General features: G+C 46.9%; 1 protein-coding gene across 4 annotated transcripts in view; it reads right to left on the reverse strand.

Moving 5' to 3' along the window:
* Positions 1–23,844, reverse strand: part of AKAP11 (A-kinase anchoring protein 11) — a 235,493-nt gene that overhangs the window by 94,848 nt on the left and 116,801 nt on the right. For all 4 annotated transcript variants that reach the window (XM_069205425.1, XM_069205423.1, XM_069205426.1 and 1 more), the window contains exon 9: positions 3,638–3,793. In XM_069205425.1, coding sequence (XP_069061526.1) covers positions 3,638–3,793 — 156 coding nt within the window. The remainder of the gene's footprint in view (positions 1–3,637; positions 3,794–23,844) is intronic.

Raw genomic sequence — 23,844 nt, forward strand, 5'->3', positions numbered from 1 at the left:
GAGCATTTAACAATCCACCTAGCAAGGCAGCCTTTGGAAATAGTGTTAAGTGTGTCTGAACATCTAACTAACAACTGTGGTTTTCCTGCTGTAGTGCGCATGTTCAACTGAACAACAAGAACCAACACTGGAGGTATTTGAATATACACTTGAAAACTCTTAAATCAAAGCACCTTAATTATTAGAATCATAGTCAGTAGTGTATATGTAAAATCACGATCCAGAGGAATTTGTGATCGTTAGTCCTTCCAAAATTGTTTATCCAATGTCTCAACAACATATACTTCACAGCCAACATGTTTTGCAAACAATCCCCACTTTTTCAAAGCCTTTCTATTACAAACTGTCCAATTACAGATTCGAAAACCATGACCATGTTATAAAAAACGATTTTCAAGGATGGCCAAAAGCCTTAATTCATCTTGGTTGCAACAACAGTCTGCACACAATATTCTGCATCTTTAAATCAGGAGCAATTTCAAGTTCCTCTTGACCTCAGACATTATCCCTTTCATAGAGACTGCCCTTCGGCTGTTGCTGTGTGCAGTTCTGTTACTTCTAAGTAATTCTTGAGAAATTAGAGTGTCCGAATTCTGACTGAAAATCCACCAGATCTTTTGTTATAATATGAACATAGCTTTAGATGAGCAACGACCACCACCATCACTTTTGTGAACATCTGAGGGAGCAATGAGAATTGGAAATAATTGTGGTCTACCAGAAACCGCAGACAGAGTCTGTGGAACTGTCGAACGGAGAAGTAAAAATAAGCATCCTGCAAGTCGAGAGCCTTTATCCAGTCTCCTGGATCCAGTGCAAACAGAACTTGGGTCAGGGAGAGCATTTTGAACTTGGCCTTCTAATCTAAAGGACGACATTCAGAGTGCAGATATCTAGGATACGATGGAAGCCTTTGTTCTTTTTGGCACCATAAAATAATAAGAGTAGCAACCAGTCCCCATCTCAGATGTCGGCACCTTCTCTATTGCTCCCTTTACCAAGAGAACCAGAACTTTTCCTTGGAGTATGGACAAGTAATTATACGGGAGGTGTTGCGGTGTGGGAGGCATGTCAGGTGGGACAGGCAGCAAGGGTAGGGAATAGGCATGCTCTATGATCTAAAGCACCCATTGGTCAGATTTAATGTTCCTACAACTGGGAAGGTGAAAGGTGACAATTTCCTACTTGGCGATTGTGTGCCATCAAGGACAAATTAAATCAGTTTTGCGGAGGCATTGAGGTTTGGATAGAGCATTGGCCCTGGACGAAGGTGAACATTTCTCTGCCTCTACTTCAAATGGATTGGGAGGCTCTCTGTTGCTGGTGCTGAGGTCCACATTGGTGCATCTGCTGGTAACCCCTTCAGAAGCCTCCAAAGGTGAAAGTGGCACAGGGAAGCTGCTTGGCAGGTGGAGCTAGACCCAAAGAGCGAGCTGTGGCTGTGCTCTCTTTGAAACATTCCATGTCTGAGTCTGCCTTTGCTCCAAACAGGCAAGAAATGTCAAATGCTGTGGCCATGAGAGATTGCTGGATCTCTGAAGAAAACCCTCTGGAGCATATCTGGGTGTGGCACTTTAGTACCACACTGGTGCAGTCTGCCATACCTAGACAGTCTGTTGTGTCCACGCCAGACCTGATAGCATATTTTGCCACATTTTGACTGTCAAAGAGGAGTCATTGCAATGTGACTCTGATGTTACAGCTGGAAAAGCCTCTGCCGCTTTGCCAAGCAGTAAGTGTGAATACCTTCCCAGGAGACAAGATGAATCCACTGACCTTAGGGTGAGGCCAAATGACGAAAAACATTTTGCAAATATCTCAATTTGCTTTAACTCTCTATAAGAGGGAGTTGTTGGGAAGGCATTTGGGTTTAGCCTTTTGGTGGGTGCCTGTAACCCTACGCTCGCTCTCCTGAGTGGGATGTTGAAGTAAAAATACTGCGTCACCAGCAGCAGGTCAATGCCGCCTTGCCACGTACCTACTGAATGGGATGCAAGATCCTGGCTATGCAAAAATGAGGAGGAATTCTCTATAGTTATAATCATGATAGGTAAGGACAGCCCATTGTATGGGGAGGTGCTTACACCACCGGCGTTCTGTAGACCTTAAAAATGTCTCTATCATTGTGGTAATCGTCACTTTGACCATCATCTTGTGAGGCATAGTCGGGTTCTGAATGTCTGGGTGAATTCATTTCAGAATCGACCATACAATAGGATCCGTGTCTGGCATTGGTGACATTGGGCCTGGCATCAGTAGGGCGACCAAGGGCATCAGCCTTGAAGCTTGCAGATGGTGCCAGGTGAGGTGCCAGCACAGAGGGCATCATCCAAATCGGTAGTGAGGCCATATCTGAAGCAGAGTCTAACGTTGGGGCAAGGTTGAGTGCAGTGCTCAGAGCTGAGGAAGAATCTGTTGCGAGAATTTCACTGGTATTCAACTTGGATCTATGGGGCCAATAAAAGCTCCAAAGGGACCCACAGAGGCACCACAAATGCCATCAATAGCTAGGCATCGCCATCCATTGTGGATTGGCTAGATTGGGACCATTAAAAGTTTCTGTTCCGGTCACGGAGACCGACTTCTAGGCATGGAGGTGTCTGTAGTGTTGCCCCAACTCAAATGATGGGTGTGGCAGGAAGAATAACATCAGTGCTTTGATTTTTTATAAGGAGATTTTATTGACTTACCTGAGCCCTTTAACTTGGACAAGGATCGGCCTCAAGAATGACCTTGGGAGCGAGAAAAATATCTGACTTGTACAGAGTTCCATTCTTCAACTCACTGAGTTTGGCAATGGCAAGTTTGGTGTGTCTGTCTTGAATGGCCTTCCTATTCATATTGGCAAAGTGTTCAGACAACTTCGAGTTATGTTTTGATGCAGAGGCACCAGAGAGAGTCGTACGGGAGGCCAGTAAACGACATCTGTCAAAACACTGTCTGAACCCTATTGTTTTAGGAAGTGCCATGCAGCACACTGTAATGTTTTAGAGGGAAAAGAACTCTGTCAGGTATGACAGGATTTAGAAGCTTTGGATGTGAGTCACCAGGTGCAGGAAGAAAGAAACTGTTATCAGTGTGCAAAGGTGCGCATGCATAGAGGCCCCAACGCCAGATCCAAGGTATGACAGATTCACTGTGGAGCCGCATGACAACACCTACTGGCAGGCGAGGGAACTGCTGCCCGAGTTTCCGGCACCAGCCTAACATCTGGGGATATTCAAAAGGTGAGGAATCTGCAGATATGATCACTATCAGCATACAAATGCTTATGTGCCTTTATTATGCCACAAATATTTTATCAATCAGATGTTTCTTATTCAACACTGGGACAAGTAAAAATTGCATTAGTAAAACTATAAAAAAAAAAATCACAATAAAATTAATTCATTAGAATATCGATAGATTTTTGGGTTTATACAACACTTTATATAAAGATTTTTTAAGTATCCCATCTGCATCTACAAAACTAAGACGAGCAAACATTTGTTAAGGTGATATTTACGTTGCTGAGTATGATTGTTTAGTCTCATCTAGAGCACCTGCGTTAATTGCTGAGGTCTAAAAAAGGAATAGGAAAATTCCTAATCAGTATTTACTATTTTTTTTTTTTATAGCAGAGAGCACACTCACTCACCTGTCACTAAGATGAAGAAAACTACTGCTTTCATCTGGATGCTCATCTTCAAAACTAAGATTAGACCAGCTGCCAGTGCTGTCATCACCAACACTCAAACTCAACTGCTGATTTGGAGCAGAATCACCCAACTGTATTACCTCTTTACCAAAGGAGCTAAACAAAGACCAGAGTATACTGTAAGATAGTATGAACAGTTTGCGGTCAATTAATAAGCAGTTTGTTTTTGCAGCTTTTATAAATGTTTATATTACAAATTGCACATCAAAAGCATCAACACTAACATTCACATGAAAGAAGATGTCTGCAGTAATTACAGTAGCTGTATTCAAGATAAACAAGTATTTTGAAGGGTGATGCAGAGGGCTAGGAATTAGTTGGGCTACAGATTAAAAAAAACCTGGAAAACATTACCTATCTGTAATTCTCTAACTGCTCACCAACATTCTTCATTACTCTGAGTCCTCTCCCTTGTCACGGTCCATAAAACACAAGGTTTGCTTAGTTTAACAGACCAAAATTGCCTAACCTATTATTAGTAAATACACCTAGTACATCTACTGTGGCACTTCCACTTATTTGACTTATAGATGGGAGCCACTAGTGCAAATCGCCCAAGTAAGCTTGTTACTTCTGTGATCAAACACAACAGGGCTGAGAGTGATAGGGAAGATTACTTGTAAGCACTACCCTCTCTTTTCAGTCTTCTTTGCTCCAGTCCTTATGAGTATGTTCAAAGAAGAATACACCCTTACCATAGGTAGCTGTAAAAAAAAAAAAAGACACCTAAGAAAAAGAATGAAAGAATAAGCTTACTGAAGGTTAGAAATAAATTAGAAGAATGACAGGTCAGAGATGGGGACGAGGTGTATCTGTGAAAAAAAGGAAAATTTTACTTACCTTTCAACAATCTATTTGCAGCTTGTAGTGCTATAGATTCACATGTTTTGTACACTCCTCCTTGTAGGAAGCTGGGTTCTGGTTGCGGTACCCACCCCCCACACTTTTTGCCTGTTTTTTGATGCAACTTTTTCTGAAGTGCACCAGGTTCCTACAAACCAGGTCCCTAGTGCCAGTGTTTCTTGCTCAAAACATGATACCGGGTCACTTGATCCCCAGATGACGAGCCCCTTTAGCACCTCCCTAGTAAATGGTACCACAGGTGCGTAGGGCATGGGTACTGAAGAGGGGTCCTAAGAGCCGCAGCACAACTTGTGCCACTCTAATGGACCCAGCACCAACCCCATGGCAGACTGCCATTGCAGACTGCGTGACAGGGTGCTTCCTAAAAGTAAAAACACAACATGGCACACAGACTGTGCGCCATGTCCCCTAAACACTGCATGTAATATTTGTAAGTCACCCCTCCAGCATGCCTTACAGTCCTAAGGCACGGTGAATATGTGAGCATCTAAAAACAAAAATCACTCTAAATGGCGGCTGGGCACCATTTAAATAGCTTATGTCCCTAGGAAGCTGATTTTATAGGAGGGTGGGAGGGCAAAATAAGTTAATATTTTAAAAAATAAAATAAAAAAAGGCCATCGCCCATGGGGCACGTGGCGGGCCAAGGAGGGCATTTTTTTAAGCAGCTTTGGGCCCACCTCCCATGGGGCATGCGGCAAGCCCTGGGGGGGGGGGGGGAGGGGATTTTAGACCTGCTGTCCACGGGGCACACAGAGGGGGGGGGGGGAAGGGGGGGGAGGTTATTATTATATTTCAGCCACGCCAACCACGTGGCACACAGCGGACCTAGGGAGTAATACTTTTTAATTAAATCAAGGGCCTGCCACGCATGGGGCAGGCAGCAGGCCCAAGGGGCAATTTAAGTAACATTTCAGTTAGGTAAATAGGTCTTCCTCATCTCAATAGCCCACCAAGTCAACGCTGTTTCATCATCGTGCTTCCACACGCTTCGCCTGCTCTGAAAGATCTTCAAATGGTTCCCCATCGAGGCAAGAACAGTCACCCACGCACTCATCAGCAGCAAACTCAACAATGGCAATGCACTCTATGTCGGCATCACTAAGAAACTCCAAACAAGACTCCAGATAATCCAGAACCCCGCGGCTAGACTTATCATGGACATTTCCCGCCACAACCATATCACTGCACACCTGAGAGACCTCCATTGGCTACTAGTCAACAAAAGAATCACCTTCAAGCTCCTCGCATACAAGACCCTACACAACATCGGACCCCCCTACCTCAACCACCACCTCTCCTCCTACACTCTTACCAAATCACTACGCTACACCCAGCTAGCCCTCACCTCCACCCCTAGGATCTGCAAGAATTCAGCTGGAGGAAGATCCTTCTCCTATCTTGGGGGGTACAGACCTGGAATCCGCTGCCTCTTCACCTCAGACAATCCCCCCTCACTGATCCAGTTAAGGAAGGACCTCAAGACCTGGTTCTTCGACTGATCTGCATCCTCCCCACAGCACCTTGAGACCCGCCGGGTGACAAGCCACGCTTTAAAAATACCGGATTGATTGATTGTGATAACATTAACATTCTGAAGTAAAATAAACATCAGAAATTCACCACTTACAGTTAGTAGTGGTAACTATAACTTGCGCCCCTACCATGCAATGCTTGAGCCCTCACAGATTACACCACTCTTGACATTCTGTGACATCACTGATGTCATCTCAAATGACATCTTCTAGTTTACATAGTGGCGCATATCAAACATAGTCAGACCCCCCAGGATTCAACAATTTCCTGATTTGCAAAACAAAAAAGCAAAACCAGCAGTTTTTTATTATTTTTAAAGCCTGCACTTTTCACAAAAGTGCCCACAGAATTTAAAGAATGCGACAACCTACTTGTATTGGTCCAGTGGCTTGCCACTGAGCCAACAGACGGAAGGTTTCACAGCAAGCAGGTGAGGTGTTATTTATTTACTCCTCACCTCGCCTGCCTGCTGTTTACCATTCTTCGTCGCCGGGACCAGATGACACAAGCCTGTGAGGAGCTTGAACGCTGGAGACCCCAAGATCAGGTAGGTTATCCCTGTCCCGGCCTCCTGCAGCAGTTTGCTTCCATTTACTCACCCGGAGCACCTTCAGTGCTCCAGGCTGCAGGGAAATAAATAGAAGGGTGTAGGGTGTGTGGGTGGAATTGGGTCATGGTGGAGGGGGTATTAAGTAAATAAAAAACAGGCCTATGGGGCATGTGGCAGGCTCAGACAGGCATTTATTTATGTTACTTTTCAGGCCTGCTGCCCACGCAGCATGCGGCAAGGCCCAGAGCCCATGGGGTATGCGGCGGGCCCAGGGAGCAATATTTTTTCAATTTAATCTAGGGCCTGCCACCTATGGGGCACGCGGTGGGCCCAGGGACACTTTTTCTTATGAAGGTTCGAGCCCACCACCTATAGTACAAGCAGAGGGAGAGTAGGGCACTTTTTCTTTTTAGGAAATTTCGGGCCCACCTCCACGGGCTCGTGGAGTAGCAAGGGGGACATTTTATATACAGTCTCAAGCCCACCACCAACAGGGAAGGTGGCCGGCCCAGGGGCTGTATTTTTTTATTTTTTTTAATTACGTTTTGGGAATGCCGCCCACTGGGCATGGTCCAGGAGGCAATTTTTTTAATTAAATATAGGGCGTGTTGAAGAGGCCAGGGGGATAATTGTGTTTTATTAAATCGCGTAACTGCTGCCCATGGGGCACACAGTGAGCTCAGGCGGCGATATTTTAATGTAGGAGCCTGTCATCCAAATGCCAGTGCAAGGTTGTGGGGTCCAGTTGTTTCAGCATACAGTGATGGGGTGGAGGCTAGTGGTTGGCAGTAGGGAGTGTGGTATGCAGTGGAAGGGTAGAGGGCAGCATTTTGGCAGAAGCAGACATGGTGGTGTTTCGGGGTAGATGGCAGTGTGAGGGGGCTGATTTTTTTTAAGGGTAATGCGGAGGGGTAGAGGAAGTGTTGTGAATTAGGATGACATGGAAAAGGGCTAGTGGACTAACTCTGTTTTGTTCTTTTGTAGAGTCTTGGAGGAAAGAATCTATTGGTTCTAGAGCCACTGGACTGTCTGGTAACTACAATATATGCTTGCTGGTGCACAGCTCAGGTACGTTTTAGGTTTGGTACACTCCTGGGGAGTTATTTTAACATGCTGAAGCACAGAACTTTGAGGGCTGGATCCATATTTGTGAAGTCCTATTTTCAATGGGTGGGAGGAACGTGAGTGCCGCCATACAGTTTGCATCATCTTTATCCTAGACATCTCTATCCTAGACAATCCTTGCAAGTGTAGAGATGAGCTTCTTTTCACAGGAGTAGCCCAATGTCAACTCATGGTTTTGCGGTGGAGGTCTGTGAATCGCTGTTTTTTGTATTTAACAAATTAATACACTCTTTGGGGGGGTTTGAGTAAATATTTATAGCATTTGGCCAAAAGGCTTTCCCCCAATTTTTTTTTAGGGGTGTGAGGGTGAGTGGTTGCGAATATGAGTCCATTCATTTATGTTTCATCCTTTATACATCTTGAGTTCTGATGCGTCCTGTTTAAATTGCATTTCTCTCTTTTTTTTTTCCCTTGCAGCCACTGGCATTGCATAGCGCCTCGGGTTTCAGTGTTCATTTTCATTTTTTCGTTTAAAGTGGTTTGCAGCATCTCTTAGATTTTCTCACTTCAAAGGATTTCTGCCTTTGTGTATGTATTTAAACTCCATGTATATAACTTAGCTTCAAAAGGTTTCAAGTTTTCCTTTCTTTGCAACTGTTGTGCCGTTTTTACACTGCCTTTGCTTAACCCCATTTGAGGATTGCTGAATTCCAATGTGGTATTGTTATAAACAGTTTTCCTTTTTTCCATTATTTGCAAATGCTTCAGAACAAAGTTTAGTGCATTTTTTAAATCACAGTTTTTCTACATTTTCTTAACTTTCTGTTCAACAATAGTTCTGCCTTTTTTACTTTTGGATTACCTGAAGTAACACCAAATATATTTGCAAGTGAGTCAAGTGACTCCCCCACAATCCCAAAGACGACTCACACTTGCCTTAGAAAGCTGACAAGTGTGCCACTTCACTGTAAGATGTTTTGGGCTTCCTAGGGAGCAACAAGCTGCCACACCAAAAGCAGGATGGAGGTGTTTATACAGCCTGTAAAGGCAGTGAAAAATCAATCACATCTGGCTACCCAAATAACAGCAGTAGATCGAGCCAGTGTGTACAGCGTTGTGATGCATGTTAAAGGTGGAGAGTTGTTTTGCTGAGTGTACCATATGGTGGTGGACCATGTCCACACAGTAGATTTGAATGTGCGATCCCAAAAACATTTGAAGTGATGTACAGATGCTTCAGACTCTCACTCTTCACCGACAAGTGCCCATCAGATGACTGTGAACTCACTTTTAACAAAGTGTACAGCTGCACTGACACAAACCAGGTAATAATAAGTGAGGGGGGTCAATGTCTGCAGAGCACTGAACATTCCACTGAGCAAAATTGACCACCCTGTGTTGGGCACGTTTCTCCACGAGCAAGTATGAAATAGTGGAGCGATATCTGGGAGTTATCAGCTTCAAGAACGTTATCTGCCAGAGAGATATTCAGGAGCTAAGGACGATTTGAAAAAAACAAACGCAAGATCAGAAAACTTAGTGTTATGTTTGACAAAACACCTAATGATGAAGGATGATGTGTGCTGAATGTTTTATATATAGTGGTCTCTTCACAGGGTTGTCGTTAAATCCACATCCACCTACCAGACACAGTGTTCCTCTTGCAATGCAACCATAGGACTCTAATGCAAGCGGTTGCGAGAGTGCTGACAGACTACAACATAGCCTTTCAAAAAGTTATTTATTTTATTACAAAGTGGTATACATGCTCAAGGTATACAACACTGTTAAGAAATCTTTAGACAAACTCAATACATATCACCTGTTTGGCACACATCATGAACCTTGTTGGGGAGTCACTCCAGAAGCCTTTTGTGGAGCTAAATTTATTCCTGCTGTACTTCTCGCAAATCTTCTAATTGGATGGTAGCAGAAAGCGAAGGTACCTGCAACACCTTGATGAGAACCTTGGGATGAAACAACAGATGGCACCTGACCCTTGCTGAACTTGCTGGAGTTCTTGGTTTGTTGCTGTCCAGTACCACTGCAAGCACTCTGATGCCTATGCGGGTTTGTTGAGTCTGAAATTCATCTAAGCAAATCTCCCCCAGATTCCCTCGAAAATCTAGAGAGGATTCTGAACAGTGACAACAAAAACTGTATTAAAGTTCAATTGGACATGGTGGCAGAAAAATGTCACAACATTGTTAGTCTGACGGACCTATTCCAGAGTCAGACACCAGTTACAATGAAGATGTATGATTATTTAGAGGAACACAACATGAACCTCACAAACAATTCAGTCCTCACTCTCCAGTCACTGCAACCATTCCTCGAGACTATTGCAGGGGCTAAATTGACTCTAACACAAAAAAACAGATAACAGCCCAACTTAATGCAGTATTTGAAAATGCCCTCAAAAAGGTGGGCAAATACATGTGGGAGGCCCAACCAGGAATTGGATTCTTAAAACAAGTATGCATTTTTAATCCTGCATGACTCTGCATCCTACCGAAGGACAGGAGTGCATATAGCATATTTGGCCATCCCTGGTTTGAGCAAGTTTTCTGATCAGGAGCTTCATCTCTATTTTGAACATGTAGATTCAGAAGCAGTACAGGCATCAGTTTCAGGGGTGATTGATACTGACCTCTTTTGAGAAGGGGGGTGGACTGCATTCCAGGCCTTTTACAGTTGGCAGCTGTGTATACGGACTGTGTGGCCAGTTCTACAGATGCTAAAAGGAGCAATATAATTTACTAAATTAATTAATCAGCCAGACGTGGGTCCCTCTCAGAACAATCCATCCAGGCATTGTTGTTTGTACATCATAATCAGCAGCACGATATCATGCTAGATTGGTGCTGCTCTGATGAATTTCAAATACATGGACAAGATTTGAACCTAAACATGCATACAGGTTTTGTGGGTCTTACTCATTAACAGACTTGTATCATATATGTAGACTTTGACCAAAAACAAATTGCCTCATTTGTAAACATCCTCTGTCTACAACTGCCCAGCAAGTAACCAAGGCTCCACGCATTCTTGAAGAGTCCTTTAGTTCTTATCCTCCAAGCTATGCATGTTCATGTGGATGAGCCCACCCTCCTCCCAAGACTTTATAGCACCTTGGTTACTAACGGGCAGAGGACATACCCTGTCAGGGTTTGCTTGCAAGAGTGTGAGTAGTCCGCACTATTGAAGTTCAAGGTGGTAACATTTTCCATTATTTTAATGGGATTGGGATAATAGTGGAAATGAGCTCCAGGCAGTTACCGTGTTGAATAAAATCCAACACCCATTGATCTGGTCTTATTTTTGCCAGGCCGGCAAGAACTGTAGTAGATGTCCCCCAAACAGGTGTTGAATAGTCGGGGGAAGGAGAAGGGAGTCACTGTTTTGTGGCAGTGGAGGAGCTATGTTGGGAGTGTGTTCTGCCTCTTCCTTTGTTTTTCTTTCCTGTAGGAACCTCTAAAGAAGCCTCTATGGGAGGATGTGTGCACCTGGTCTTTATGGTAAGAAGATGAGGTGGCCGTGGATTTAAAGATGGGCTATTATAACGTCCGGCGAAAGAAACCACGTGTAGCGCGGATCTTCAAGGCACCCATAGATTTAGCAACCTCATTGTGTTTTTTTCATCTTTTCTACTGCCTGATCGACCTGTGGGTCGAAAAGATGCTCCTTATCTAATGGCACATTAAGAACAGTTTGTTGCAACTTGTGCTTAAATCTGGAAATGTGTAGCCACACATGCCGGCATAAAAGGACGCTGGTATTTATTCCCCTAGCAGCCATGTTAGCAGAGTCTAGGGCACAGCAGACTGAATTATTTGAAATAAGCTTGCCCTCACTGATGATTTCTTGGCCCCACTTTCTGTCTCTTTTGGAAGGTATTGAAGGAGTTCCTCCATTTCATCCCGATGGGCACGGTCATATCTTGCTAGAAGGCCTTGTGTGTTAGGTAGACACCAATGGTTGGCAGCTTGGACTGCAACCCGCTTTCCAAAAGCGTCAATAAGCTTACTCTCTTTGTCAGGAGATGGAGCACTGCTACCGGCTTGGACGTTAACTCTTTTTCTGAAAATAGAAACCACCTGGAAATCAGAAGGAATCTGACCTCTAATAAAAAAAGGTGTCTGAGGGTGAAGCTTTATATTTTTCTCTACATGGTGTGATAATGATAAGGATGTCCCCTGCATACCTCATCTTTCCCTTTAGCATGGGGAGGTACTGTGTGGCCATGTGGGAGGTAAAGAGTGTTTCAAAGAGGAAATCATCCTCAATAGGATCTTTACCTTAAGGGCAGCTGGTGGTAGGTAGCTGCCCTCCTAATGAGTTCTTGAAAAGAGATAGTGCCATCTGGGGGAGACGGTCTAGATGGGTAGACATCTGGATCTGTGCAGGGATCTACATCATGCTACGACCAAGGGTTTGTGTCCTGTCGGAAAGGTTGAGTTTTGTTTGTTGTTCCTTGATCATCTTGAAAAGAATGGGGGGGGAACCTGAGGAGTGGTGTCAAGGGGGTCACCCTGTGAATGTCAAGGTGAGGGTGGTGGTACAGATGGTGGAGGAGAGGAGGGTAGAGGAGGGTGTATAGCAGCAGTCTTTGCCCATCCTCTTTTGTTTGGCAGGAGGTACAGGAACATAAATAGCCTCCCCAAACACAAGCTATCTTTTGAAAGGTGTGGAAACAACAGGTTTGACCAAGACATGGCCAGTCTACGGCTGAATATGAAGCTGTGGCTGCATGTTGTCAAGTTGCTGCTTCATTTTGTGGAGGATGGACTCTATAAAAATACTCAGTTCCGAAGAAGGGGACACTTTCGGTTTCTTTGGTGCCGAAGCACCTTTCTGTTTCGATGTCAAAATGGTCAGTGCCGAGGCTGGTGAAGGATGTTTCGGCACTGGGGTGGTTGGTGATGTGTGGGATCCCGAAGCTTTAGGTGCCGAAGCGGAAGATGGTCAGCTTGCTATCAAACTTGAATGTTTAGACTATTGTCAGTGCCGAGCTCGAGGTGGGGTGCCCGAAAAAGTTTTTTTGTTACCAACCATGGCCTGACTGCAGTGGTGGCCCAGTAGCCTTTGTTTTGGTGGAAGCTGCCGGTTCTTTGGGCAGTAAACAGGAGCCAGTACTCACTGTATGTTGTAGCAGAGGGAAATTTTGCATTTCAAGGTCTGTATAAATCAGACTTGTCAACGGAAATGGCCTCTTCCTCAGCCGCTGAGGCCCCTTGTAACTCTTGTTCTGGCTCCTACTCGACATCTTGTTGTTGGAAGATGTCTGACGTGCCTTCAATCTCATGACGCTACATCTCATGATGGCAGACCCTCGAATCTCGTAGTGTTTTCTTTGATCAAAAAGACTTACACGCTTAGCAGTTCTCCTCTTCATGGTCCGGGGACAAACAAAGGATGCAGACCTTGTGTTGGTCAGGCCGTAGGAACTTCACTTGGCACTTTGGGCCCAAATGGAAGCGGGTCCATTCCATCAGGAGTTCATTCACTTGATGCTTTGCTACGGCCCACTGATCCATCATGCCTCACTCATTAATCAAAAATGATAACTCAATTTGATGCAAAGTTTTCAATGCTTTAGAAGGAAACAGGGGCCCTCCAAATCTGTACCACATTAGAAAAAAAAAATCTACAAAGGATAAAGGCATGAAATATAATTCTTCAATCTAAGCAACTGCAACATGAATAGAGCATACTTCAATCTTGGATTTCACAGGTTTTAAGGAAGCAGTGGAAAGAAAATGAACCAAATTTAAATTAATGGGCAGCCTAGTAATTTAGTAGTATGTTGCATTCCACATTATCATTTTGCTTGCTGCTAAGCTCAATACTTATTTCAGTTCGAAGAGCACATAAAACGTATGTTAAGTCAAAGTAGATATGCTGTGTTGTCTTTTTTTTTTTTTTTTTAAGTAAGGTGTACAGTATGAGGTCACCAATATCTTTCTATAAGCAAAATTTAGATGAACCTGCCATCGTAAAATATAAAAATAACTTTTTGGGAAATCCCTGTAGAGCTTAAAGAACAAGTTACTTACTTTTGGCAATGAAATATCTGGTAGAGACATATTCTAGTTGCATAATTTCCCCAAGGTGTCAGTCTCGATTTGGAGATTTTTCTTCGAGCAGTATCCCAGGCGGTCGTCAGGAGGCATCGGTCGACTCCACGTCAGTCATTGGCATCATGGTTGCCAGACATGATGTTGTGGGCATATATAGGTGCCAACCCGGTACAGTTTTTTTTTCACAACTTTCCATGCCAGAAGCGCAGAGGCATGAAGAACCATGACTCTGGTGTGCTAAAACTAGGGCCCTGAAAGGGAATTCCTGTCCCTAGAAATCAGTTCGCAGAGCAGAGAGGATGAGAGGGTCTGTAATGAATTTGCTAGAACTAGAATATGTCCCTACCAGATAATTTGTTACCAAAGATAAGTAACTTTTTCATCTGATAGAGACTTCTAGTTGCAGATTTCTTACCTTAAAATAGATATCCAAGCAAAACCATCCCCGGAGGCGGGTCTGTGAACCAAGATCGTGTTAGAAAGTCCTGCAGGACCGAATAGGCAAAGTACCTGTCCCATAGGACCTGACTGTCCAGACAATTTAGTAAACGTGTTCTAAGATGCCTACGTCGCAGCCTAGTAAATGTCCAGGACTGGAACCCCTTGTGCTAACACAGTGGCTGCAGCTGTTGCTCTGGTAGAATGAGCGAGCAAGCAAGCAAGCCATCCAAGAGTACCTTATTAGCCAATGCGTAGCACATTTTAATCCAGAGCCCACCCATCTAGAGATGGTTCTCTTCTGCACTGTCCGACCTTTCTTTGGTCCCACATAACCCACCAAGAGTTGATCATCTACCTGGAGCTCTTCTATACGATCACAATAGAACACCAATGTTCTTTTAAGGTCCAGATGATGGAGCCTCTCCTCTTCCTTAGAAGGATGTCGGGGCACGTAATAAGTAGGCAAGGTGATTGATTGGCCTACATGGAAAAGCCTGACCACTTTAGGCAAAAAGAAACCCTACTACAAAGCACTAACTTGTCAGGGTGGGTGAAGATGAAAGGTGGCTTCAAAGAAAGAGTCTGCAGCTCACTCACTCTGCAGGCCGAAGTGATACCTACGAGGAAAACTGTTTTCAAAGTAAGCAGGAGAAGTAGGCAGTTGTGAAGCAGCTCAAAGGGAGCATACATTAGATAAGTAAGAACTAAGTTCAAATACTATTGGGACATTATGAACAAGGAAAAAAGAAAGAGATGGGTAAGATTCTTAAGGAATCATCCAACAATGGGAGATTTATACAAGGAGGGTTGGTCAGGCAATCGGGAAAAATAGAGATAGCTGACAAATAATCCTTTAGGGTGCCCACACCAGAGCCCTGCTGGGCCAAGAAAAAACAAACAAAAGAACCTCAGAAAGAGGTTCAGCGAGGGGGGTCAACAGACTCGGCTTTACATCATGCCACAAAATTGTTCCCATGACAGGCTTATACCATTTTGGTGGCGGGACACCTGGCTGCCAAGTTAACGTCACAGACCTCAGGTCAGAATGTCAAAAGCTATCAACTGCCGCTGATCAATCTCCGCGCAAGAAGGGCAGGTTCGCGTGGAGAATCGCCCCCGCTGCTGCGACAGAAGATCCTCCCGAAGAGGCAGTCTGATCGGAGGATCGATGGCCAAGTTCAGGAGCCTGAGATACCATACTCTTCGTGCCCAGTCCAGAGCCACAAGAATGACTTGGGGCCCAGCCGTTCTTGATCTTCTTGAGAACGCTAGTAAGAAGTGGTATGGGTGGAAAAGCGTACAAGAGGCCAGAGTTCCACTTGAGACAAAAAGAACTGCTGCGCAATTGCCACATTGGACACGTAAAACAGCTGACATGCATTCTCTGCGGAGGCAAACAGATCTAACCAAGGCTCTTCCCACTGCTGAAATAGACCTTGCACCACCTCTGGATGGAGACAGACGCCATTCATGATCGACCAGGCATTGATGGCTGAGTTTTTCCTCTCTGACATTCAGATGTTGAACCACCAGGGATATGCTATGATGTTCCAGCCATGTCCAGAGGTGGAGAGCATCCTGACAAAGGGTCCACGACCCCACCTTTCTCTGCTTGTTGCAGTACCACATGGAAGTGCTGTTGTCCATAAACACCTGCACTATTTTCCCTTTGAGAGGGGGAAGGAATGCTTTCAATGCTAGTCTGATTGCCCTGAGCGCCAAAAGGTTGATTTGGAGCTCAGACTCCACCGAAAACCAGATGCCTCGGATCTCTAACTTTCCAATGGGGCCGCCCCATCCCAGGAGTGATGCATCTGTGTAGGAAAGTACCATCTTGCCTGGCATGTTACCCCCATATTTCACTGTATATATGTTGTTTTAGTTGTATGTGTCACTGGGACCCTGCCAGCCAGGGCCCCAGTGCTCTTAAGTGTGCCCTGTATGTGTTACCTGTGTTATGACTAACTGTCTCACTGAGGCTCTGCTAATCAGAACCTCAGTGGTTATGCTCTCTCATTTCTTTCCAAATTGTCACTAACAGGCTAGTGACCAATTTAACCAATTTACATTGGCATACTGGAACACCCTTATAATTCCCTAGTATATGGTACTGAGGTACCCAGGGTATTGGGGTTCCAGGAGATCCCTATGGGCTGCAGCATTTCTTTTGCCACCCATAGGGAGCTCTGACAATTCTTACACAGGCCTGCCACTGCAGCCTGAGTGAAATAACGTCCATGTAATTTCACAGCCATTTTACACTGCACTTAAGTAACTTATAAGTCACCTATATGTCTAACCTTTACCTGGTAAAGGTTGGGTGCTAAGTTACTTAGTGTGTGGGCACCCTGGCACTAGCCAAGGTGCCCCCACATTCTTCAGGGCCAATTCCCCGGACTTTGTGAGTGCGGGGACACCATTACACGCGTGCACTATACATATGTCACTACCTATGTATAGCTTCACAATGGTAACTCCGAATATGGCCATGTAACATGTCTAAGATCATGGAATTGCCCCCCAATGCCATCCTGGTATTGGGGAGACAATCCCATGATTCCCCGGGTCTCTAGCGCAGAACTGGTACTGCCAAACTGCCTTTCCCGGGGTTTCACTGCAGCTGCTGCTGCTGCCAACCCCTCAGACAGGTTTCTGCCCTCCTGGGGTCCAGCCAGGCTTGGCCCAGGAAGGCAGAACAAAGGACTTCCTCAGAAAGAGGGTGTTACACCCTCTCCCTTTGGAATAAGATGTCAGGGCTGGGGAGGAGTAGCCTCCCCCAGCCTCTGGAAATGCTTTGATGGGCATCTCTCTCTTCACCTTCTGCCAAGGAATCGACTGCTGACCGCGCTGGAAGCCTGCAACACTGCAACAAAGTAGCAAAGACGACTACTGCGACCTTGTAACGCTGATCCTGCCGCCTTCTCGACTGTTTTCCTGGTGGTGCATGCTGTGGGGTTAGTCTGCCTCCTCTCTGCACTAGAAGCTCCGAAGAAATCTCCCGTGGGTCGACGGAATCTTCCCCCTGCAACCGCAGGCACCAAAGAACTGCATCAGCGGTCCTCTGGGTCTCCTCTCAGCACGATGAGCGAGGTCCCTTGAACTCAGCAACTCTGTCCAAGTGACTCCCACAGTCCAGTGACTCTTCAGTCCAAGTTTGGTGGAGGTAAGTCCTTGCCTCCCAACGCTAGACTGCATTGCTGGGAACCGCGTGTTTTGCAGGTACTCCGGCTCCTGTGCACTCTTCGAGGATTTCCTTTGTGCACAGCCAAGCCTGGGTCCCTGGCACTCTAACCCGCATTGCACGACCTCCTGAGTTGTCCTCCGGGTTCGTGGGACCCTCTTGTGCAACTTTGGGTGAGCTCCGGTTCACTCCACTTCGTAGTGCCTGTTCCGGCACTTCTGCGGGTGCTGCTTGCTTCTGAGTGGGCTCCTTCTCTTGCTGGGCGGCCCCTCTGTCTGCTCACTCAATTGGTGACATCCTGGTCCCTCCTGGGCCACAGCAGCATCCAAAAACCCTAACCGCGACCCTTGCAGCTAGCAAGGCTTGTTTGCGGTCTTTCTGCACGGAAACACTTCTGCACGACTCTTCACGACGTGGGACATCCATCCTCCAAAGGGGAAGTTTCTAGCCCTTGTCGTTCTAGCAGAATCCACAGCGTCTACCATCCGGTGACAGCTTCTTTGCCCCCACAGCTGGCATTTCCTGGGCATCTGCCCACTCCCGACTTTATCGTGACTCTTGGACTTGGTCCCCTTGTTCCACAGGTACTCTCGCCAGGAAATCCATCGTTGTTGCGTTGCTGGTGTTGTTGTTTCTTGCAGGATTCCCCTATAACGACTTCTGTGCTCTTTGGGGAACTTAGGTGCACTTTGCACTCACTCTTCAGGGTCTTGGGGTGGGCTGTTTTCTTACAGTCCCAGCGACCCTCTACAAGGTCACATAGGTTTGGGGTCCATTCGTGGTTCGCATTCCACTTCTAGAGTATATGGTTTGTGTTGCCCCTATCCCTATGTGCCCCCATTGCATTCTATTGTGACTATACATTGTTTGCACTGTTTTCTATTGCTATTACTGCATATTTTGGTATTGTGTACATATATCTTGTGTATATTTGCTATCTTCATACTGAGGGTACTCACTGAGATACTTTTGGCATATTGTCATAAAAATAAAGTACCTTTATTTTTAGTATATCTGTGTATTGTGTTTTCTTATGATATTGTGCATATGACACTAGTGGTACTGTAGGAGCTTCACTCGTCTCCTAGTTCAGCCTAAGCTGCTCTGCTAAGCTACCTTTTCTATCAGCCTAAGCTGCTAGACACCCATCTACAATAATAAGGGATACCTGGGCATGGTGCAAGGTGTAAGTACCCCTTGGTACTCACTACAAGCCAGTCCAGCCTCCTACAATCTGTAACTACAGTCATATCTGGTTGGGAAAGAAAGAGGGATCTGCCTCTGACCCAATCACGGGTCAAAAGCCACCACTGCAGATCCTGCGCAGCCCTCTACGAGATCTGTAGATTCCCCTGATGCTGTGCCCACTGAACTTCAAGTCCCACTGCAGAGCCCGCATATGCCATCTGGCATGAGTCACCAGCAGGATGCAGGAGGCCATGAGACCCAGCAGCCTCAGAGCCATTCTCACCTAAATCCAGGATAGAGGCTGAAACATCGGTATCATAGCCTGAATATTCTGGACTCGCAGCTCGGGAGGATAGGCCTGAAACGGCACTGTCTCCAGAACAGCTCTGATGAAAGGGAGCATCTGAGAGGGAGTCAGGTGTGACTTCAGTATGTTTATATTGAAGCCCGGCAAATGCAGGAGGTCTGCCGTAGTCTGGAGGTGGGAGACGACAGCCTGGGGCGAGCCCACCTTAAAACAGCCAGTAGTAGAGGTAGGGGAAGACTAAAACCTCTAAACTGTGCCGACCACCACCATCACTTTGGTGAACACCTGAGGGGCACTGGCAAGGCCAAAGGAGAGCATGGTGAATTGAAAATGCTTGTGAGCTACCACGAACCGCAAGTAACATCTGTAGGCAGGCAGGACGGGAATATGGAAATAGGCAGCCTACATGTCCAACGCTACCATCCAGTCTCCTGTGTCAAGGGCAGATAGGACCTGAGCTAGAGTAAGCATTCTGAACTTCTCCTTCATGAGGAAGAGATTGAGGGACCGGAGGTTGAGAGTAGGGCAGAGGTCCTTGTCCTTTTTGGGCAACAGAAAGTAGTGGGAATAACAACCACAACCTACTTCTGGCACAGGGACCCTCTCTATGGCTCCCTTGGCCAAGAGAGCTGTAACCTCCTCGCTGAAAAGGTCCAGGTGATCCTCCATCATCTGATCGTAGGATGGTGGCATGGATGGAGGGATAGTCTCGAAGGGAAGGGAGTAGTCCTTTCAGACTATTTGCAAAACCCACCTGTCTGACATGATGGTGTTCCAGCGGAGCAGGTGATGGTGAATCTGGACGCTGAATCGTCAGTGGTGGAGAAACGCCAGACTTGGAAGATTTGGAGGCTGCAGCTGGGGGGTTGGACTGACTAGACCGCTGGCTCCCTGATCCACGTGGGCGCTGGATCCCATGTCTCTGGCCACACAGAGGCTGAACAGCATTCCCGGCGCAGTGGCTGAATGGGAACAGACTTGGCTGGGCGCCCTTTCTGTAACCACAAAAGGGGCAAAAATCAGACTGAGGGGGAGAGTAGCAGCAGCTGTGACTCCTTAAAGTGCTTCAGTGCCAATTCTGCTTTGTCCTCAAAGAGATGGGTGCCATCAAAGGGCATGTTCATCAAAGTGGATTGGACATCCCCTGAAAAGCCAGATGTACGTAACCAGGCGTGGCGCCTCAAGGCCACTGTCGAAGTAAATGATCTGCCTAAAGAGTCAGTCGTATCCAGCCCCTATCTGATTGTGAACTTGGCTGTGTCTCTCTCATCAGCAACAGCTTGGGAGAGAATAGTCTAGGCCTCCTATGGGACCTGTGGCAGCACTTGAGCGACTGTGTCTCAAAGTATGGGCGCAGTGGCCCAAAAACAGCATGCGGTGTTCGCGGACCACAATGCCAGGCTGGAGTAAGAAAACAGCTTCTTCCCAAGGTGGTCCAGCCTCTTTGATCCCCTATCTGGGGAGTGGAAGGGAATGCGCCATGGGACGTTGAGGCTTGCATGACCATGCTCCAGGTCAGGAAAGCCGGGTCGTAAGGCGCAGGCCTATTAACAGGAGCCCCGGTGCTGGGTTTGGACTAGGTCCCCAGCAGGACATCCATGAGGGTTTCACTGAAGGGCAAAAGTGGTTCTGACATGGAAGCCCCAGGCTGAAGCAACTCAGTCAGGAGATCAGTACTGACAGCCACTGAAGGCAGCTTGAGGCTCAAGTCCGCTCTCCGCACCACCATGGAGTAAGAAGCCCCCTCCTCCGTAGCCACGATAGGGAGAGGAAGCATACCAGCATCAGGGGAGGTATCCAGAGCACTGGCTTCACCCAGTTCCTGAGCCTAGTTCATAGGGTCTTCAAGCTGGAATTCTAAAGGGTCCAGTGACCGTTCAATACTCTCACCAAACTTGTACCCAAATTAAAAAGCGTCGGGATCCGATCTAAGGAACAAAGTACTGCAGAAAGCGGAATCGGCGTTGAGCAACGCCGCTCAGGCTTCGCGGCAGAGTCAGTGACGAGTATAGGAGTGACAACGCCTGGGCCCAGGCGGCGTCAGGAGCGTTGATGCTGGAACTGTCATTAGGGAAGGTTGCAATGGTACAAACGATGCCGCTTTGAATCCGGAAGTGGATTCCTGAGTGACCCTCAGACCAGAGGTCGAAGCAAAACCCAAAAGGGCCGGACTGCAAAAAAAAATTAGGTGCATGCCCTCGTAAAATTCCTTTGATTGGGCAGGGTGACTGCGGATCCCGGAAACTCAGGGTTGCGCAGAGCCAACCCAGAAATAGGCTCCGAAGACCAATCAATCAAAGCATTGTAAAGCACCCTACTCACTCGTGAGGGTCTCAAGGCGCTGAGCTACTGCTTAAACATCCAAGTCTTGAGGTGCCTCCTGAAGGTAAGTAGATCCTGTGTCTGTCACAGGTGGGTGGGAAGAGTGTTCCACATTTTGGCGGTCAATCAATCAATCAATCTATCAATCGGTGAGGTGGGAGAACGATATGCCACCAGCGGTAGTACTGTGGATGAGTGGGACGGCGGTGAGGGCAAGGTCAGCGGAGCCCTGCCCTCGCCGAGTTGGCGTGTAGAAGGAGAGCCGGCTGTTGAGGTATTCTGGTCCAGTGTTGTGCGGTGCCTGGTGAGCATGGATGAGGAGTTTGAACGGGATTCTGTTGTTGACGGGGAGCCAATGCAGGTCTCTCAGGTGGGCTGTGATGTGGCTGTGGCTGGGGATGTCCAGGATGAGGCATGCAGAGGCATTCTGTATGTGTTGCAGTCTTTCTGGAGCTTGGCCGTGGTTCCTGCGTAGAGGGCGTTGCCGTAGTCCAGTCTGCTGCTTACGAGGGCTTGGGTGACCATCTTCCTTCTGGTTCCAGTGGAGATCCATTTGTAGATCTTCCAAAGCATACAGAAGGTGTTTAAGCAGGAGGAGGAGTCAGCATTGACTTGCTGGGCCATTAATAGCGATGAGTCCAGGATGAATCCCAGGTTGCATGCGTGTTCGTTGGGTGTCAGTGTGGTTCCCAGTGTGGCAGGGCACCAGGAGTCGTCCTAGGTGGAGGGGGTGGAGCCGAGGATAAGGACCTCAGTTTCGTCAGAATTCAGTTTAAGGCAGCTGTTGTTTATCCATTTGGCAATGGACTTCAATCCTTTGTGGAGGTTGGTTTTGGTGGTGGCGGGGTCCTTGGTGAGGGAGATGATCAGCTGGGTGTCATCGGTGTATGAGACGATGTTGAGGTTGCGAGATTGGAGGATGTTTGTGAGCGGAGCCATGCAGGCGTTAAAGTGGGTCGGGATGAGCCCAGGGTACGCCGCAGATGATTTTGATGGTTTCACAGCGGAATGGAGGGAGACGGACTCTCTGGGTTCTGCCGGTGAGGAAGAAGGTGATCCAGTCCAGGGCTCTGTCGTGTGTCGCTGAGCCGTGTACGTAGGGTGTGGTGGCAAACGGTGTTGAACGTGGCCGAAAGGCCCAGGAGGATGAGGACAGCGATTTCTCCATTGTCAAGTATGGTCCTGATATCGTCGGTGGTGGCAATGAGGGCGGTTTTGGTGCTGTGGTTGCTGTGGAATCCGGATTGGGACGGGTCTAGAGTGGTGTTCTCCTTGAGGAAGCGGGTCAGTTGTTTGTTGACAATTTTCTCAATGACTTTTGCCAGGAAGGGGAGCAGGGCGATGGGCCAGAAGTTCTTGAAGTCCTTTGGGTCCGCCTTGGGTTTCTTGAGGAGGGCGTTGATCTCGATGTGTTTCCTGCTCTCCGGGAAGGTGGCAGTCTCGAACGAACTGTTGATGATCTTCCGGAGTTTGGGGTGCGATAACGTAGCTCGCTTTGTTGAAGATGTGGTGAGGGCGGGGCTCAAATGGTGAGCCGGGGCACAGCTTGTTAACCTGTTTTTGCTCTTCTCACCAGGGAAGATGGAGGCCTAGAGCGAGGATGCACCTTCTCCTGCATCATGTCGTATGACCGACTGGGTGAAGTCAAAGAACTCTTGTGCTTCTTCAACTTCTTTTTCTTACACTAATGTCCTGATGATTTCGAAAGGGACGTGGAAGAGTGGTGATGACTCCACGAGTGGCCTGGAGACCTTCCCCTTGACCGTGAGCGATACGGAGCTGGACACCGGGTTGCGAGCAGCTTTAGGGACCACTCCCTCACAGCCTTTGGGTTCCTGGCCTGGCAGTCGGAGCACGACTTCGGGTCGTGGTCGCGCTCCAAGCACCCCATACAAGCCAGGTGCGGATCCATCACTGACATCATGCAGTGACAGGAGTTGCAGGGCTTGAAACTGGTCTTCCTTGATGACATTTCAACACACCAGAGTCAAAAAAAACTCCGACAAAAAGTTGAAAGGCCAGTCAAAAAGTGACTGTAAGGGTAGCACCCTCTGGATCTGTACATGGACCGGTGTGGAAAGAAAAGAACTGACTTCATCATGCTGGGGTAGTGTAATGCTATCTGTATTTAACCACCGGCTCCATCTTGACCATGCGACCATGGTGGCGCAGGCATTTTTCCGTGCACAGCTTGTTAACCTGTTTTCGCTCTTCTCACCAGGGAAAGGAACAAAACATGGGGGAGCAATGAAGATAAGCAAGTACTAGGCTGAGAATGTTTATGATGGAGCAGACTAGAGCTCAGTCTTGAAAAAACACAGTGAGATTTGGCCAGTCTGATGCGTGTTTTCTCAACACTGGCCTGACAAAGCCAACGCGTGAATTTCACAACATACTTAAAGGGAGGGGGGTTCCAGAACCTTCCGCTTAAGGTTGTTTGAAGTATATAAGGTGGGGAAGCTTGACAACTTGAGGATGAAGGAACTTCTCTGGGAAGAGACACCTTCCCCAGAAAATAAATCCCACTGCGGGTAGTCTCCCTCCTTTTTCAGTTGTCCACGGTTCCACGACCAGAAGTTGGTAGACAAAGAGATGAAATAGGTGTCAAGCCCC

The sequence above is a fragment of the Pleurodeles waltl genome, chromosome 8 (genome assembly GCF_031143425.1).
Source record: "Pleurodeles waltl isolate 20211129_DDA chromosome 8, aPleWal1.hap1.20221129, whole genome shotgun sequence".
NCBI lineage: Eukaryota > Metazoa > Chordata > Amphibia > Caudata > Salamandridae > Pleurodeles > Pleurodeles waltl.